This window comes from Arvicanthis niloticus, chromosome 2 (genome assembly GCF_011762505.2).
Source record: "Arvicanthis niloticus isolate mArvNil1 chromosome 2, mArvNil1.pat.X, whole genome shotgun sequence".
Classification (NCBI taxonomy): Eukaryota; Metazoa; Chordata; class Mammalia; order Rodentia; family Muridae; genus Arvicanthis; species Arvicanthis niloticus.
This window is the reverse complement of record NC_047659.1, coordinates 147,833,513-147,849,100: the sequence shown is the minus strand read 5'-3', so window position 1 is coordinate 147,849,100 and position 15,588 is coordinate 147,833,513. Positions and strand designations below refer to the sequence as shown.

The window sequence follows — 15,588 nt, the reverse complement described above, 5'->3', positions numbered from 1 at the left end:
CTCTATGTAATCAAGACATTTTGGTCACCCATCCCTTTTTCTGCCTTTGCTCTCTTGGCTGTTGCTCCTGGTTCCCTCTCTCTCCTCTCCTTCCTCTTCTCTCTCTCCGCAGGGTCATGGTCATGACCTCAGGGTCATGACCACTCTGGACTCTCCCAAATGTGTCTGGGACACATGCTCTCCTACCTACCTATAATAAACCTTCTCCTCCACCACACCCCATAGCAGTCATATCCTTTCTATCCTTTTATGTTTCACTACTATAACAGAGCAGATTAAAAACTATAGAGAAAATAAAAATAAATTTATAAAGGAGAGATGCATTATCTCTATTCCATTTTCCCAAGCCCAAAAAATAAAATCATCTCCTCCACCAATATCTGTCTTGGTTTGCTTCTGTAGGCACCTCCAGGTGCCTAGGTACGGTAGATGGAGGTTGACTGCCATATCTACATGAAATGACGATAAGGATAAAGCCCTACAATTGGGCTTTCCTGTTGATGACTGCTATCTCTGTTCCTAGCTCACATAAACAGCCAGGTGCCACACCCTCTTCTTCCTTCTATCCTGGGAAGATCACTTCTCTGGAGCCCAGAGACAAACACATACACGCACGAAACCCAGATGCAAGCCTACAGTATCCAGACCCCTAACCCACCACATACTCAACCACCCCATCCTCCCAACCCTGCCCCAGCACTTCCAGCAAGTCTGGTTGTCACTGCAGGGCATTTCCCCACCCCCACCCTGTACAGCTGACACCTGGCTCCCTCCACAGCCTCTCCCCTCACACCCAACAGGCTGCAAAGACCAATTCATTTCTGAAAGTGAAAATCCTTTCATGAAGCAAAGCTTTCCTCTGGGACAATGCCCTGCCAAGCGGAACAAAGCAGCTGTCTTAGCCCAAGTGTAAGAGCTATACGGACAGCTGCCAAGCTGCAGAGGCCACAGGTGAGGTGTGAGTAGAGGGGAAAGGGGGCATCTGGGGTCTCCACACATGTGGACCTGTGCCAGGATGACTGGCACCCACAACAGCCTGGGCCTAAGGGCTGTGACAGCTTAGATCCTACATTTGATAACCCTCAGTGGCCCAAACCACATCATTCCCAGCCTCATCCCTTTTTCTCCTACCACAGGGTCCCCATTACCATGTTTGTTTCTCCTTTTTTACCCAGGGCACTCCCCAAGCCATGCTCAGGAAGAAAGAAGTCTTGGAGGGACTTTTAACTGGGCTGATGACTACTGAGGTGAAAGAGTTGGCTAAAGGGGTCAGGAGTCTGGCGGGAAGACAAGAGCGGGCTCTATACTCTCAAGGATGCGTTGTAACACCAGTCCACTCCCCTCCTGGACTACAGGGAAGATTTGCCTAGAACAAGCTCTGGGAAAAGGTGGGGAGTGATGAATTTAGTGTGTGTAAGGTGAAGCAAGAGGAGATGTATGGTAATGATGACAACAGAGAGCACGGGCCAGCTCTATGCTGACAAGATTCGCGGGAGGAAGACTCGGTACACAAACTAGATGACAGAAGACCTAACCACCCCCTTTTGCCAGGGGAAGAATCTGAGATCAGTCAAGCCTGACACAGACCTGAACCTGTCACATCTCTGGTTTCCCAGAGCTCTGAACAGACCCAGTACCTCTGTTTTATCCCACAAGCACCCCCCCCAACTCATTAAATTCAGCTTAATAAAGACTTTCCTCATAGTTGCTGACCATGTCTGCTGGTTGACCTCAGGGGCCTCAGTCTCTCTCAATGAAGTGCTCCTCCAGAAATACCAACAGACCTACTAGGCAGTGCTGACCCACCTTTGAGTGCAGTATCCACAAGGAAGCATCCATGACTGCTCCCACCTGGTATTCCTTAACATAGCTCAGGCCCAGTAACCTTGAGGCACTCAGGGTCACTGTCCATACTCCTATCCGGATCCAGCTCAGAAAAAAACATGGAACAAAAAGACTTGGGAGATTAACTCACAGAAGAAGCTGACCTGTGGATGTGGGGTGATGGCTTTGTACCCCAGAAGGCACTGGGCAAAGCTTCAATGGACAGTCACATCCCCCCAGGCTAAAACCAAACTACTCCATCTTCCCCCTCCCACCACCATGTGTATGTAGACGAAGAAAAAGTATCCAAATTAAACTGGCAGCTCATCTTCAACACAATACTGCCACAAAAGCACAGCCAGAGAGGCAGCCCAGCTATTCATGACTAGGACTGACTGAGCAGTTCCCATTTAGGGAAAAGTATGCAAGGAGTATAGAGAAGGTCTTGGCTTCCAGTAGTTTCCCCGAGTGCCACAGGGAAGGGGCCAGGAGCCAGTGTAGGAACAAGCACCTTTCTCCATGGCCTCTCATGGCTGATAAAAGACAGAAACAGAAATAGGTTGTCTATGGTCAACATTTGACTTCATATGAAGACAAGCAGTCCTCCAGCCCAATATTTATACAAGGATACATACAGACTCCTTTGAATATAGTGCAGAGCTACCCTCAGAAACCCATGCAAGCAAACACGGGCCCACACATACATGCAATGTACACACTGTGTGCATGCTTAGAAGTAGGCAGTGGTAGTTTATGTCTAATCCCAGCACTCAGGAGGTATATCTCTGTGAGTACAAAACCACCATGGTCAAGAAGTTCTAGAATAGTCAAGGTTACACACAGAGAAACTCTGCCCCCACCCCACCCCCCAAAAAAAAGGAAAGAAGAAGAGGAGGAGGAGGAGGCATGAGATCTACCAAGATGCATGACAAAAATACACAGCTCCCCTAGTGCCTACAGACAGAATCAGAAATACCCTTAGAGCCCAGAAGCCCAATACCACCTTCTCTGAGCCACTGTGCAGAGCTACTGTGTGCCACATGCTCCTGCCAGCTCCTGCCAACATAACCTGTCAACAGCTACTCCGTGATCTGTGCTGTGGGTCTAACTGGTAACTTGGCTATCATTATGTGATCCTGAGGGCACCAAAGATGAAAACAGTAACTAATGTGTTTGCCCTGAACCTCGCTATTGCTGATGGGCTCTTTGTGCTGGTGTTCCCAGCCAACATCACTGAGTACCGGCTACAGCACTGGCCCTTTGGGGAGCCATTCTGCAAACTGGTGCTGACCACTGACTATTACATCTACGCCTCGGTTGTGATGAGTGTGGGGTGCTACTTAGTGGTGCTGGCCACTGTGCAATGGTGCCAATTGCCTAGGCACACCCAGAGGGGACAAAAGTTGCCAGCCTTTGTATCTGGCTAGCTGTCACCATCATGGTTCCGCTCTTCTGTTCCTTTGCCCATGTTTGCAGCAATGAGTTACAGGCACCCAGCTGTGGGCTGTTTCCCGAGGCCAGAGTGGGCTTGGTTTCAGGCCAGCCACATATATCTGTTGGCTCGCAGCTTTGCAGTGCCATTGAGCGTCACCTGCAGGTCATAAGTGGACCTGCTGCACAGACCTCGGACCATGACGCTCCTCTGGCACCAAGGTTCCGGGCAAGGCCAGAGGAAGATAACTGTCCTGGTCCTCACTGTGTTGGCGGTGTGCTTCCTCTGCTGGATGCCCTTCCACCTGGCCTCTGTGGCGGCCCTCCATATTCCTACACTATATGTGTATATACACTACAGGCATGCCCCACATATTCCTGGTTATTAGTATCTCCTATGCCGTCACCAGCCTCAGCTATGTCAACTTATGCCTCCATCCGTTCTTGAACTCATTCCTAAATGGCAACTTCTGCAAGAATTTCTGTACCATAAGTTTCGGGAGGACTGGGCATCCTTGCTTTTTGCCATCTCCAAGAGCAGTGGTTGACCAAGCCAGGGGATATTCTGTCTTTTCATATTTATACCTGTGTTCTCTATACAGATAAATACAAACAACCATGACATTCCCTTTCTGTACCTCTGCTTCCTACACATCCCTAAGGAGACAATAGCAGGAAATTTGGTCCTGGTAGCAAGCACCCTAAGTATGATCACCCACAGAAGATGGACACAGAGATAGCCCCCTGGCTATTACTCTATGTGTCCTAGAACAGGAACCTTTGTAAAACTGACAGGTTATCAAAGGACAGGCACTTCAGCAGTAAAGCCAAATACTGTCATGACCCAGGACTCTGACACCTCATGACACCTGCAAGAATCTCCATACCATAGTACTCAAGCTTGCCAGAGAACTCAGACCTTCATCTAAGCCAGACAGTATTGGACAACTTTGCTGTTCATACCTCTAGTCCGCCCTTAAATGTCATTCTCCTGATATCTCCCCGGAGCTATTGCCTATTGTGCAACAAAAATTTAGATGCTGAGAGACAAGAAGTGTTTAGCTTCTGAGGATCCAAAACCGGGGAGTGGCTTATTCAAATGCTCTGGCTCAACTTCCCATGAGACTTCAGGCAGAACACTGGTGAGGTCTAGATCCTTTAGAGACTAGACAATGGGTGGAATCTCTTTCAAGAAGTCCTGCTCCCACAGCTGCTGGCAAGGCATGAATGTTCTACAAGCTTCTGGAGCACTCTCACAGGAACCAGGGGATCAGAAAGTCAAGAGGAAAACTGGGCAAACAGCCCTGTGATCTAGTCTCCGAATCCACTCTCAGCCCTGACACAGGCTGAATATTAGAGAGGAATGGTTGAAGACAGCCATTCCATGGGCACTTTTTAAACCACCACCCACACCACAGCTCTGCTGAGATCAAGCTGTGCCTGCTTCACTATACAGTTATACTTCAGCAAAGCCTAATTAGTACACACTGCTCCCGAGTAAGAGAACCCCTTCAGGACAAGAGCCCCTTATAAACAGATGCAGCAAAACATCTTGCTTTCCAGAACTGTGTTCAGGGCACAGACAGTGGTAAAAGCAGGTGCACTGGGTGAAGAATGTGTGAAGAAAGAACAGAGTGAGTGGAAGATGAGTGGGTATGAAGACCAGGAGGGGAACACATTGGTGAATGGACCAGGTTGTGAAAGAGTCAGGCACCCTTGGGGATAGCCTCTCAGCTGGCTCTAGTTTGTCAGAGCTGACCACAACAGAGGAGGTATCAGCCAAATTTCCTCTGAAGATTCCAAACCCTTGTTCCCTTTGATGCTCTAGTGGCAAAATCATTTAGTAAGTGGTACTTATACAGACCTTTATTCTCACCCACAGCCCAGCAAAGGGAATGGCCTGCCTCTCTTGTCACTCCCCAAGGCTAGCCAGCTAGACCAAGGGTGCTTCTCACCAGGATCGTGTTAGAACTAGCTTTGTTTTCCATGAACTCAGGAGTCTGACTTACTCCACAAAACCCCTATACTCTGGCTCCTGCTGCCAAGGATATCCTAACCCTACTTAAGTACCTGAATCTCACTTAGGTACCTTGGCTGGGCCTACATTGGGGCTACAGTGCCCTCTGGTGGAAAGCGTCCAAAGCAGCTGATGAAGCCTGGCTTTTCTGAGGTAAAAAGCCTTTTCTGAGGCTTTTCTGGGCCCTACCTGATCACATACATCCTACCCTTCACATAACCCCAAGAGGAAGCCTACACGATTCCCTTTGCACAGAGAAGGAGACTCAGATTCAGAAAAACTAGACTTGATCAAGCCTGACAGTGAACAAAAACAGCTAGGGGTGAGGCTGTGTTAGACAGAAGGGGAGAGAATGGGGAAGGGACATAGCCCTGGAGAGCCAGGGAGGTATATTCATCTCTCAGGCTCCTCCCCTGATGGCTAACCTCCTTGAAGACACTGTCCAGGGTCAGCAGCCCAGAACTCCACCACCTGTCAGGAGCATACAATCTCCTAGGGACTATAATTTCATCAGGGAGGGAAATTTTCCCTTGATGCTGAATTTCTATTAGAAACCAATGTGTTTGTTAAGAACTACTAGTGTGTTTGTGTACACACACACACACACACACACACTTTGAAATCCTATCCCCCAATGTGATGGTGTTAGGAGGTGACTTTGCTATGGGAATAAGTCATGAGGTTGAAACCCTACCACCTCACTATTACTATTAATGTGACATATACAACTCTGAAGTCATCTTTCTATAAAGGCAACAAAAACATAATCTCATAGAATCCACTCCACCACACCTGCATGAACTGCATTTTTTAATCCTGTGAGACATTCATATCTATTGCTTATAAACTGCTAGACAAAAAAAAAAAAAAAAAAAAAAAGGCCAGTGGCATTAAAACTTGTATAAAACCAAGCATTGGCTCACCCGCCCTGTAGTGGAAGCAAGGCCTTTGTTTGGCACATAAGACCCTCTTCAAAGCCCACCTGACAAGGACCATCTGCCTGAGGGTCAACTGGAGCCAGATTGGGCCTACACAGACAAGAGCCAGCAGGTAGATCTCAATAGCATAGGGTTCTCTGCTCTGTTATCACCATAACTCCATTAGATTTGCTCAAATGGTGAGAGTCTACAAAGAAAAGCTGTGAAGAAAGGTGTCTACCCACTGTCCCTGAGGGTGGGGAGAGAAGATAGTCACTGTCTTGTGAGAAGGAAAGGCAGCAGCCTGTGCAACCCAGAAACTAGTTTCCCTCCCATAAATCAAGAGGCTCCCTAAGGGCGGAACTAAAAGCCCATCGCCCTGGTCCTATGCCTCATTCCAGTGCATATTAATACCCAGGAAGTTACTCTTATGTAGCTGGAGTCAAAAACACTTATTTTGTGGACAGTACTGGTCACTGGGTAAGTATTTATTATGAACACGCCTTCATTACCACAGAGGCAGGTTCAGGGCTAGCTGCATGCACAGAAATGACACTTGTTGCTTAAATACATTGAGATATACAAATTCACAACGTTTCTAGCATTACCAGGAAAGCACTAGAGCTGATGGCTCCTGCACAAGTGTCATAGGAAGAACCCTGGTCTCCTCAGAAAGATGGTTAAGGCCAGGTCTCTCTGAGACAGAAACCAGCCTAGGTTCTGCAAGGCATAAAACGCCTGATCAAGGTCTCAGTGTAAGATCAGATTCTATCCAAAGTTGCTGGTGTTTTGATATCTGACCCATAGAAAGGGCATTTACAAAGACTCTTCTTCAGTAAACCCTCAAATAGATCTCCAAGGTACAGACTCTTCTTCCAATGTTCCCCAAACCACAACAGTCCTTGCAGATTGTCTCAAATGAACCACTTTAGGCTTCAGCTCTCATACCAGCTCTTCATTTGGTGCCAACTTCCAATTTGGCAGCAAGCTCAGGCCTTACTCAGATATGTCCTAACCCTGTAAACGAAGCAGGTGGTCACTGTGGGTATAGAATAGAACACATCCTGACTGACACTCCTCCTTCCCAGGCTTCTAGCAGTACAACTGCTGACCTCTGATGTCAAGTAAAAGAGACTGCTGGGCAGCGGGGGAGGCTGTGGAGACAGTATTTTCTCCTGCTCTGACCTGCCTGTGCCAAGCAGCCAAGAGCAGCACATGGTACCTCCATGTTGTGAGCAGCCTACAGATGCCACGAAGCTTTCTCTTGATTACCTCACACACACCTAGAAGCAGGGCTTGCCAAGCAGTCTGCAGAATAAGAGTTCACAGTGGTTTTGGAGGGAAAGAGCCTTAGGGAAGCTCTGTGTCTTGTCCCCCTGCTGGCCTCCTGCTGAGAAGATGGCCCAGGTCGATACAGCAGGCAGTGGCAGTACCAGATGAAATGTGAAGTTCCCTTCATAGACTCCATAGTACAGTATGAACAGAATCTTCAGAAAACAGCCATCCAAGAACCCACTGATGCTCACTCACCTCAGGTAATCTGACTGTATCAGTGGAGTCAGAATTAGATGCTCCAAGGCAACTCCAAGCTTAAGGGCCAGTCTCACTTAAAAAAAAAAAAAAAATGCTGCCCACTGCAATATGAGGCAACACCAGGCATGATCAGCAGTTCTGTGGAAATACTGAAAGGCTGAGAGCAAAAACACACAACAGGTAGTCACAATAGTGACTACATGATTACTACAATACCTCAAGTTGAGCCCACATAGAGCCAGGGCAGCAGGGAGAAGCCAGAGAAGAGTCAAGTGAACCATGAATACCTACATGGGCTCACCAGGCATGTCCACTGTGTTGTGGATGTTTCTATGCAGCTCCTTTGGTCCTCTCTGGTCCTATACCAGGGAGGAAACTTAATCTGACAGAGGCCATGGAGGCCACCTTGATGCTTTGACCTGTCCCATGGTGCTAAAGGTCTTCCTCTAGAACTGAGCATTCTAAACCAAAAGCCATCCGAGGCCCCAGACGCTCAACGTTCAGGGTCAACCTAGAGAGCAGTGACCTGTGTGAGCTCCGTGTTGGGCGTAGATGGGCTCTGTGGGCTGACAGGCACCATGGGCAGGTCCACGCCTAGTCATGCCGGCCGTGGTACTGTCTCAGAAGTCTTGCAACCAAGGCCTACATCCTTGGCAATGCTGCGTACACGATCAGAAACCTGCATCTCCCGGTGCAGGGCTGAAGCACAGCAGAACTTTCTAAAGCAGGCCTTAAAGTTCTCATCCAGGAAAGCATAGAGAATGGGATTGAGACAACTATTGACATAGCCCAGGGCTGTGCAGAAGCGCAGGATGGCTACTGCAGCCTCACTACCCGGCTGGACACCCAGTCCTTGAACCAGGACAAAGACCTGCACAGGTGTCCAGCAGCCCACAAACACAGCCACCACTACCAGCACCAGTCGTGTGATACGCCGCAGGTTCCGGTCCTTCTCTCGGGAGCCTGAAAGCAGACGGACGCCACGAAGTCGTCGAATCATGAGGCTGTAGCAGACAGAGATGATCAGCACAGGGATGATGAAGGAAAAAAGGAAGATGCAGATGGCAAATACAGGGCCCCAGTAGTCCTGAGGGGCAGGGATCTCCACCAGGCATTCGATCTCTGTAGGAGAGAAATGGGGTCAGAGGGGCCAGCAAGAACCATGGGGAAGTAACTGGTCAGGGAAGAGGACCACACACTGACCTTCATCCTCCACTTGTGCTGAGCCCATGATGGCCACAGGAACACCAACCACTGAAGCCAGGGCCCATATGGCCACATTAACAGCCTGGGCTTTGGTGGATGTCCGAACGTCGAGGGCACGGATGGGGTGGCAGATAGCCACGTATCGGTCTACACTCATGGCGGTCAGAGTGAAAGTGCTGGTGAACATGTTGTAGTAGTCGATGGCAATGACAGTCTTGCATAGTGCGTTCCCAAATGGCCAGAAGCCCAGTAGGATGTCTGTGCCCTGGAAGGGCAGTGTCAGCAAGACCAGGGTATCAGCCAGTGCCAGATTAAATATGTAAATGTTGGTAGCTGTCTTCATCTTGGTGTGCCTGTAGAGGACAAGGAGAAGAAATGCTCCATTTGGACATTTTGGCTAGACTTGGCAGCAAAGGGACCACCAAGAGGGTCACCATCTTTGAATCTCTCAACCCTAGAGTCCAAAGAAGCTTATGAAATGGCTGATCCTGTACTACACCCAAGGTCCACTGAGCCTGGGTCTTTAACAAGTTCTCCCATGTGATTATGACATCTATAAAAAAAATTTCAAATCTATGACAGGACTACCCTGGAAAAGTTGGAGCATGGAGGAGTGCCTGAGTGCATAGCTGACCTGAATGTGAGTTTGTGGTAGGAATTAAGAGAGAGAGAGATGCTCTCTTCTCTTCTCGGTCTCTCTTAAGACTCCTCTCAGAGGTTTTTCAGGGCACTGCCTGTAAAGTTCATCAAAGATCTTCCAAGTGCACAATGTTGTCTACCAATAAAAACAGGAAATGGTGGGCCAGCCAAATGGCTCAGCCAGTAAGGGCACTTATTACCAATTCTGATGATCTGAGTTCTATCTCCAGGACACATATGGTAAAAGGAGAAAACCAACTTTCTCATTTGACCTACACATTCAGACAGACACACACACATAAATAAACACAATATATTTTTAATTCTAGTAAAGAAAACAGATGTACTAGTTAGGTTTGATTGTATCCAAGTACTGGGAACCATGCTAGGAACACTATAAATAATTAATATTAATGGAATGAATTAATGTTTATGAAAGTGGTAGGTGACTATAGTGATGGTGGTGATGAAAACAATAGAGGTGGTAATGGTGGTGGTTATAGTGGTTATGGTGGTACGGTAGTGGTAGCACTAGAGATAACAGTAGTCCATGATGTTTAGTTGCTATCAGGGAATCTGGGATTAAGTTCTGTTTCTTAGACATTAATCCCAGAGACCTTAACTACAATAAATAAAATGTCAATGATAATGGTAGATATCTGAGCCAAGCTCTTCACATAGATTTTATTTCATTTGAGGCCCCCCCCCCAAAAAAATGTTATTTAATCCCTATTCTGTGGAGAAGAAAGCTGAGGCTCAGAGGAGCTAAGTAGCTTTCATAAGGCTTAGAACTGCTAAGGTGCAAATGGGTCTCAGAGCAGGTTTTTCTGACTCCTGGCAGACACCCAACTCAAACATGCTATGTGTTGCCTCCTGAGCCAGTGTGGCTACAGCAGTTCCTGAGACTAGTTCTCTGGGGATGCTGGTGGAAAAGATGGCATTCCTTGTCTGCTCTAATGCAGTAAATGGCTCGAGAGTTTTAATATGCAGAGGACAATGTAGGAGAGAAATGCTGATGATAAGAAGGGAATGCAAGGTTCATAAACTGCCCCAGGTTGCTGCACCTCTTGCCAAAGACATATTCTCTAACCATGAGGCACACGGGTCATAGAATAGTTTCCCACAAGGGTCCTCTGCTGACAATCAGTACTTGGAAGGCCTTTCCTACTGCACTGTCCAGTCACATAGCATATACACACATGTGCACAGATGCACCTGTATATGTTATATAATCCACATTTCCCATTAACAAATGGAGAAAACAGTTGCTCAGAAACACTAAGAGAATTGTGATGAGGCAGGGTATGGACGCTGCACTGCCCTTCCTCCACTGCCAATACCACACCTACCATAATACCAGCAAGGGGGACCATGACAGCTTTCTTCAGAGTCATCCTTTTAAAAGAGGGAGTATCTACCCGTGAAGAACCTTGCTCAAGCTATTCACCATTCAAGGATCTCCCATGTCTTCCCAATGTCCAAAGAATTTGGTGTCCCCATTCTGGCATTCAAGTCCTCACCTGCTGTCTCCAGTCCCCCTCAATGCCCTCCCAGCTGGAAAAAAACAGAGACCATCATTGCCACGACACATTTACCGATTGCATTCTCCTTGCCCAGCTTTCTTATCTGCAGAACTGCACCTTGCACTGCCCCCATCAGTGTCCCCTGCCGACTCTGCTGCTGCCTTTCTTTTTAGTCCTCCAAATGTTCCCACTTCGAGCACCAGTAGAGTGCGGGCTCAGCTAAAGTCATTCACCATGAGCAGGGATCCCAAAAGCCAATACACAAGGGCTGCAGCCCAGCCCCAGCCCCTCTTCCTCTCTTTGAGAATCCCAGGATCCTGCGTTATTCACACAGACATCATGGCATGGATTTATCTGTGGCACCAAGCCTCCAGGTGGTGACACCTAGTCTGAGACAGATGGGGGCAGAACAGGAGTTGAACTTCAAGGGTAATCATGCCCCTTGAACAGAGAGGAAAGAAATTTTATGGAGCAAGCAGAAAACCCATACTTGTTCGGATTCATCCAGAACAGCTTCCTGCCTCAGGTTCCCCCTTCGCAGATTGATGGGGCCCAGCCTACCTGAGGATGACATACATGACGAGGCAGTTCCCCAGGAGACCCCCGATGCACACAGCTAAGTAGAGCCCCACGATGGTGACCTTGAGTCCAAGGGGCAGGAAGGCGCTGTGGCTAGCATTGAGGAGTACGGTCTCATTTAGGAGGGACAGGTTCCCTTGAAAGTGGCTGGCATACAAGTCCTCCCAGAATGGGGCAGGAAAGAGGGACTCCATGCTGTCACCCTGCAAAGCCACTCAGAACAATTCCTGGAACAGGGCACAGAAACAAGTGACCACAGTGCTAGACACAGTCCACTTGAGGCCTTGGAACACAGCACAACTACACTAACAGGCACATGAACACCTTCATGAGAATCCGCAAACACTAGGCACTCAGACATAGACACTCAGACACAAACAAAGGCATACGCATGGGCACATGATGGCACACACAAAGGCATGGGAGCACATTCACCCACAGGGTTACCTCACATTAGGGTTTTAAACTCACACAGAAGCAACATGGAGGTAGCTACATAGGCACACATGGCCACCCACCGAGACGCAGGGGCTCCAGCCAAATACAAATACAAAAAACGCCCAAACCGTCCTAAGGCACAGTGGAGCACAAAAGGCATGGAATTTACCCAGAAATGCCCAAGGCTCAGGCACTTCACATAGCTACCCCCAGTGCTCCCCCACCCCCAGCTCTGTCAGCAGCTACAGGAACCCTCACTAGAGCCCCTCTTACCTCCAACAGCACACACAGCCTCTTCAGAAGCTGGGCCAAAATAGACCCTAATGCTTAGCAGAAAGGCCGGCAGGAGCACAGTGAACTGAGCAATGCTTCTCACTCTAGCTTGGGGTCTGCTCCGGCTGGGAACGGTTTCTAGCTCCTGCTCCGAAGATAAGATATTGACTAGACGCAGCAGCCAGTGCGGCAGCCAGAAGGGGGAGGGGCAGAAGGCTGCGGCTGAGAGAAGGAGGGGCTGTGCAGGTTGGAGAAGGAAACCAAAAATAAAAGGAAGATCACCACCCCAGAACCCCTGGGCTCCACACCAAGTGGGGACAGACAGAAGATTAGAGAACATATAATTTGATGGGCTCACCCAAGACTGACACACTCAGGAGCTGGGACACACAATGGGGACATCCACAAATACGAAAATGGAGACATAAACAGAAATTCAGACACGTATACATGCACAGTGTTAGACACAAGAACACACTCAAGATGTGCACAGAGAAATGCTCACCTAGAGGCAGATGTGAGGCAAATGTTGTGTTGTGTTGTGTTGTGTTGTGTTGTTTTGCTCTGTTCTGTTGGAGGGGTGACAGGTTAGAGACAGAGTTTCCCTGTGTAGCCTTGCTGTCCTGGAACTCAGAGATACATCTGTCTCTGCTTCCCAAGTGCTGGGATTAAAGGCATGCATCACCACCACTGGTAAATGTTGTTTTGTACAGCTTAGCCCAGACCAGATTTTGCTAGCTTTCCTGCCCAGAACTGTCCTCAGCCAGGTGTCCAGTAAGGCAGGATACCACAGTAGTCGACAGTAATATCCTGACCCAACTAATTCTCCAAGTAAAGGCCTTCTCACAAATAAGCAAGAGATTGTCTGGACTCAGGACCCAGTACTGCCCTCAGTCTACTATGTGCTGCTTATACCCAATGTACACTAAGCTCAAGACAAAACTGAACCCAGGAACCCCCACTACACATGGCCATTGCCAGCCATATTATCCTCACACAAATGAAAGCAGCCTCTGAAGTCTGAAGCTGCCTGTCAATATGGCAGGGGTAAGGGGAAGCCAGGTCTGCCGGTCGCTTGGAGCTATACCACATCTAAGTCCCAGAATTAGATCTTAGAAAACACAGAGACACTAAGCTCCCAGGAACCTCTTTCTTTGCCAGCACAGGGGTCACAGTCCACTGAGAAAAAGCTATAAGTTAAGGTCATGCAGGCTAGGGATCCTATGCTGAGTCTCTAGCCATCATCAGATCATAGGCTTGTTATTCCTGTCTGGACTAAATGAGAGCCAGATCTCCCACATACAGCCAGACCCTGCTCTTTCTCTAAGGATGGGGACCTGGTTGCTAGGCAACTCACAGAAGTGTTGCTAGGATACCTGTCCAACCAGAAAAGGCCAGAGCAGACAGACACCCCAGGACTCAGCATCCCAAGCTGTCTCCAAGGACTTCTCAGAGACACATGGACACTCGAGGAGATACATGAGGACACAAATAAACAGAACATACATAGAGATACCCAGACAGGCGCAGTATAGAGACACAGAGACACAAGGCATATGTGCTCAGAGGTGCACACAAGGATCACATATACAAACCCACAAAGTGTGTGTAGGCACAAAGAGAAAAATACAAACAGGATGTGAACTAGTATGGGAACAGTCGGGCACAGAGCAAGGCCCCTGGAGATATAGCACATAACTTTGCACTCTCTTGTCACTGCCTCTGTCTCTCTCCACCCCCCCTTCCCTCCCACCCCAGGCAAAGCTGGCCCACAACCTCAGAGTTACCAACCAAGCAGTCTCTGCACCTCTTCAGAGCCTCTTTCCCTAATAGTCTACCTGCTTTCCAGTCCAGACTCCAGATTTGCAAAGAGGATGCTGTAAGCATTGTTCAGTGTAGGCGGAACAGAGCCACAGAATGTCCCTTCTTCTCATGACCTTGGGGTGGCTCCTGTGTGCTTCACCTCACTCCACACCCAATGGATCCCACACCCAATCCAGCTCTACTCTGGCCTATTCTAAGATGCCGTCCCTGTTACTGCCCTCAGTTGCAGGAACTTAGTAATTTAGCATTAGTAATTGTTTAGTGCTATGGGGAAAAATAATCAAATTGGCATATAAGTTCAAACTGATGAATAATAAATAAATTATTTATTTATTTAGGTTGTTTGCGGCAGGGCTTCTTTGTGTAGTCCTGGCTGTCCTGAAACTTATTCTGTAGACCAGGCTGTCCTGTCCTCAGACATAGAGATCTGCCTACCTCTCTGCCTCTGCTTCCTGCGTGCTGGTCAGGGTACAGCCTCAGTCACAGTGAAAGGGTCATGGAGAAAGGCTGAGACTCGGTACCATATGGCAAGGTTAAGTCTCTGAAAAGAACTCAAGAGGGGCTGCTTGTAAGCTTACAACCTAGTAGAGACCCCTGCAATTTGGAGATGCTAGTACTATGGGACAACCACCAAGGACAGCAGCAGGTCTGGACTGGAGCTGGCCTGAGTCCGTGAGACAAGCTATGTGTATTGTGGATGGCAGAGTCAGAGGAGTACCACTATCCTCTGGAACCCTGAGGATCATGAGTGGGTTCTAGACATCAAGTATTAAATTCATTATACCGTTGGACTTCGGTCTAGCTCTGATTTTTGTTGGAAACATGAAGATCCTTTCATCTACAGGCCAGTAATGTTAAACACATAGAATTGTCCTTTCCTTTGAAAGGACATAATGTTGGGCCCCTCGTCTCTCTTCCCCATCCATGCCAGTGTACATGGAAGACAGGGGCACAGCCGTCGGGCCGAACGCTGACCCACACGCACTTTGCCCACCTGGGATCCTTGCCTTCCACCACTATGATGCCAAAGTGCCACTGCTGGGGGACAGGTAGGAGACGCGGGACTGGGTTCCAAGGATGGGAAGCAAAGGGGCCGGCGGAGGACAAGTGGCCCAGAGCCCTGGACAGTCACTAGGTGCCTTGGCCTGCGTGGAGCGGATGGCAAGGGACAACAGTGAGATGGGCTGGGTGCACAACTGCCCTCCTGTTGCTCAGGCGCGGTTGCTAGGCCAGGGTAGCAACTTGAGTGCTGGGCACCAATCCTGGCGCCCGGTGTAGGAGGATTGTCATCTGAGGCTTCTGCTTTTGTGATCAGTCTCTCCTTGTCCCATGAGGCTCCTTGTTGGGCCCCATTTTGGCCCTGGTTTGGGCCTTGAGGACAAAC

At 48.6% G+C, this 15,588-nt stretch overlaps 2 protein-coding genes across 5 annotated transcripts; one reads left to right on the top strand and one right to left on the bottom strand.

The window, feature by feature from the left end:
* Nucleotides 1–1,446: 1,446 nt before the first annotated feature.
* Nucleotides 1,447–3,861, top strand: Npbwr2 (neuropeptides B and W receptor 2). The gene is given in 6 exon segments (XM_076928320.1): nt 1,447–1,505; nt 2,904–2,950; nt 2,953–3,219; nt 3,222–3,330; nt 3,332–3,608; nt 3,610–3,861. Coding segments are annotated over 6 exon segments (1,011 nt in total).
* Nucleotides 3,862–6,662: 2,801 nt separating this feature from the next.
* On the bottom strand, nt 6,663–12,580 carry Oprl1 (opioid related nociceptin receptor 1). Of its 4 annotated transcripts, XM_034496768.2 has the most exons (5): nt 12,381–12,580; nt 11,652–11,896; nt 11,088–11,121; nt 8,926–9,281; nt 6,663–8,844 (listed from the first exon to the last, which is right to left on the bottom strand). In XM_034496768.2, exons 2-5 carry the CDS (start codon nt 11,662–11,664, stop codon nt 8,321–8,323), a joined length of 927 nt encoding a protein of 308 aa, XP_034352659.1. In that variant the 5' UTR covers nt 11,665–11,896; nt 12,381–12,580; the 3' UTR covers nt 6,663–8,320. The 4 variants fall into 4 exon arrangements, with proteins under 4 accessions (XP_034352659.1, XP_034352658.1, XP_076786582.1 ...); XM_034496767.2 differs by lacking the exon at nt 11,088–11,121 and having other exon boundaries at nt 12,381–12,554; XM_076930467.1 differs by lacking the exons at nt 11,652–11,896; nt 12,381–12,580 and having other exon boundaries at nt 8,178–8,844; nt 11,088–11,284.
* Between the last annotated feature and the right edge of the window lie 3,008 nt (nt 12,581–15,588).

Bases quoted from the DNA above. Each gene is read 5' to 3' on its own strand.
- Oprl1 (XM_034496767.2), bottom strand. From the start codon at position 11,863: ATGGAGTCCCTCTTTCCTGCCCCATTCTGGGAGGACTTGTATGCCAGC. The intron at 9,282-11,651 runs GTAGGCTGGGCC...TGTCCTCTACAG, and splicing joins GTCATGTATGTCATCCTCAG to GCACACCAAGATGAAGACAG. The intron at 8,845-8,925 runs GTCAGTGTGTGG...TCTCTCCTACAG, and splicing joins AGCACAAGTGGAGGATGAAG to AGATCGAATGCCTGGTGGAG.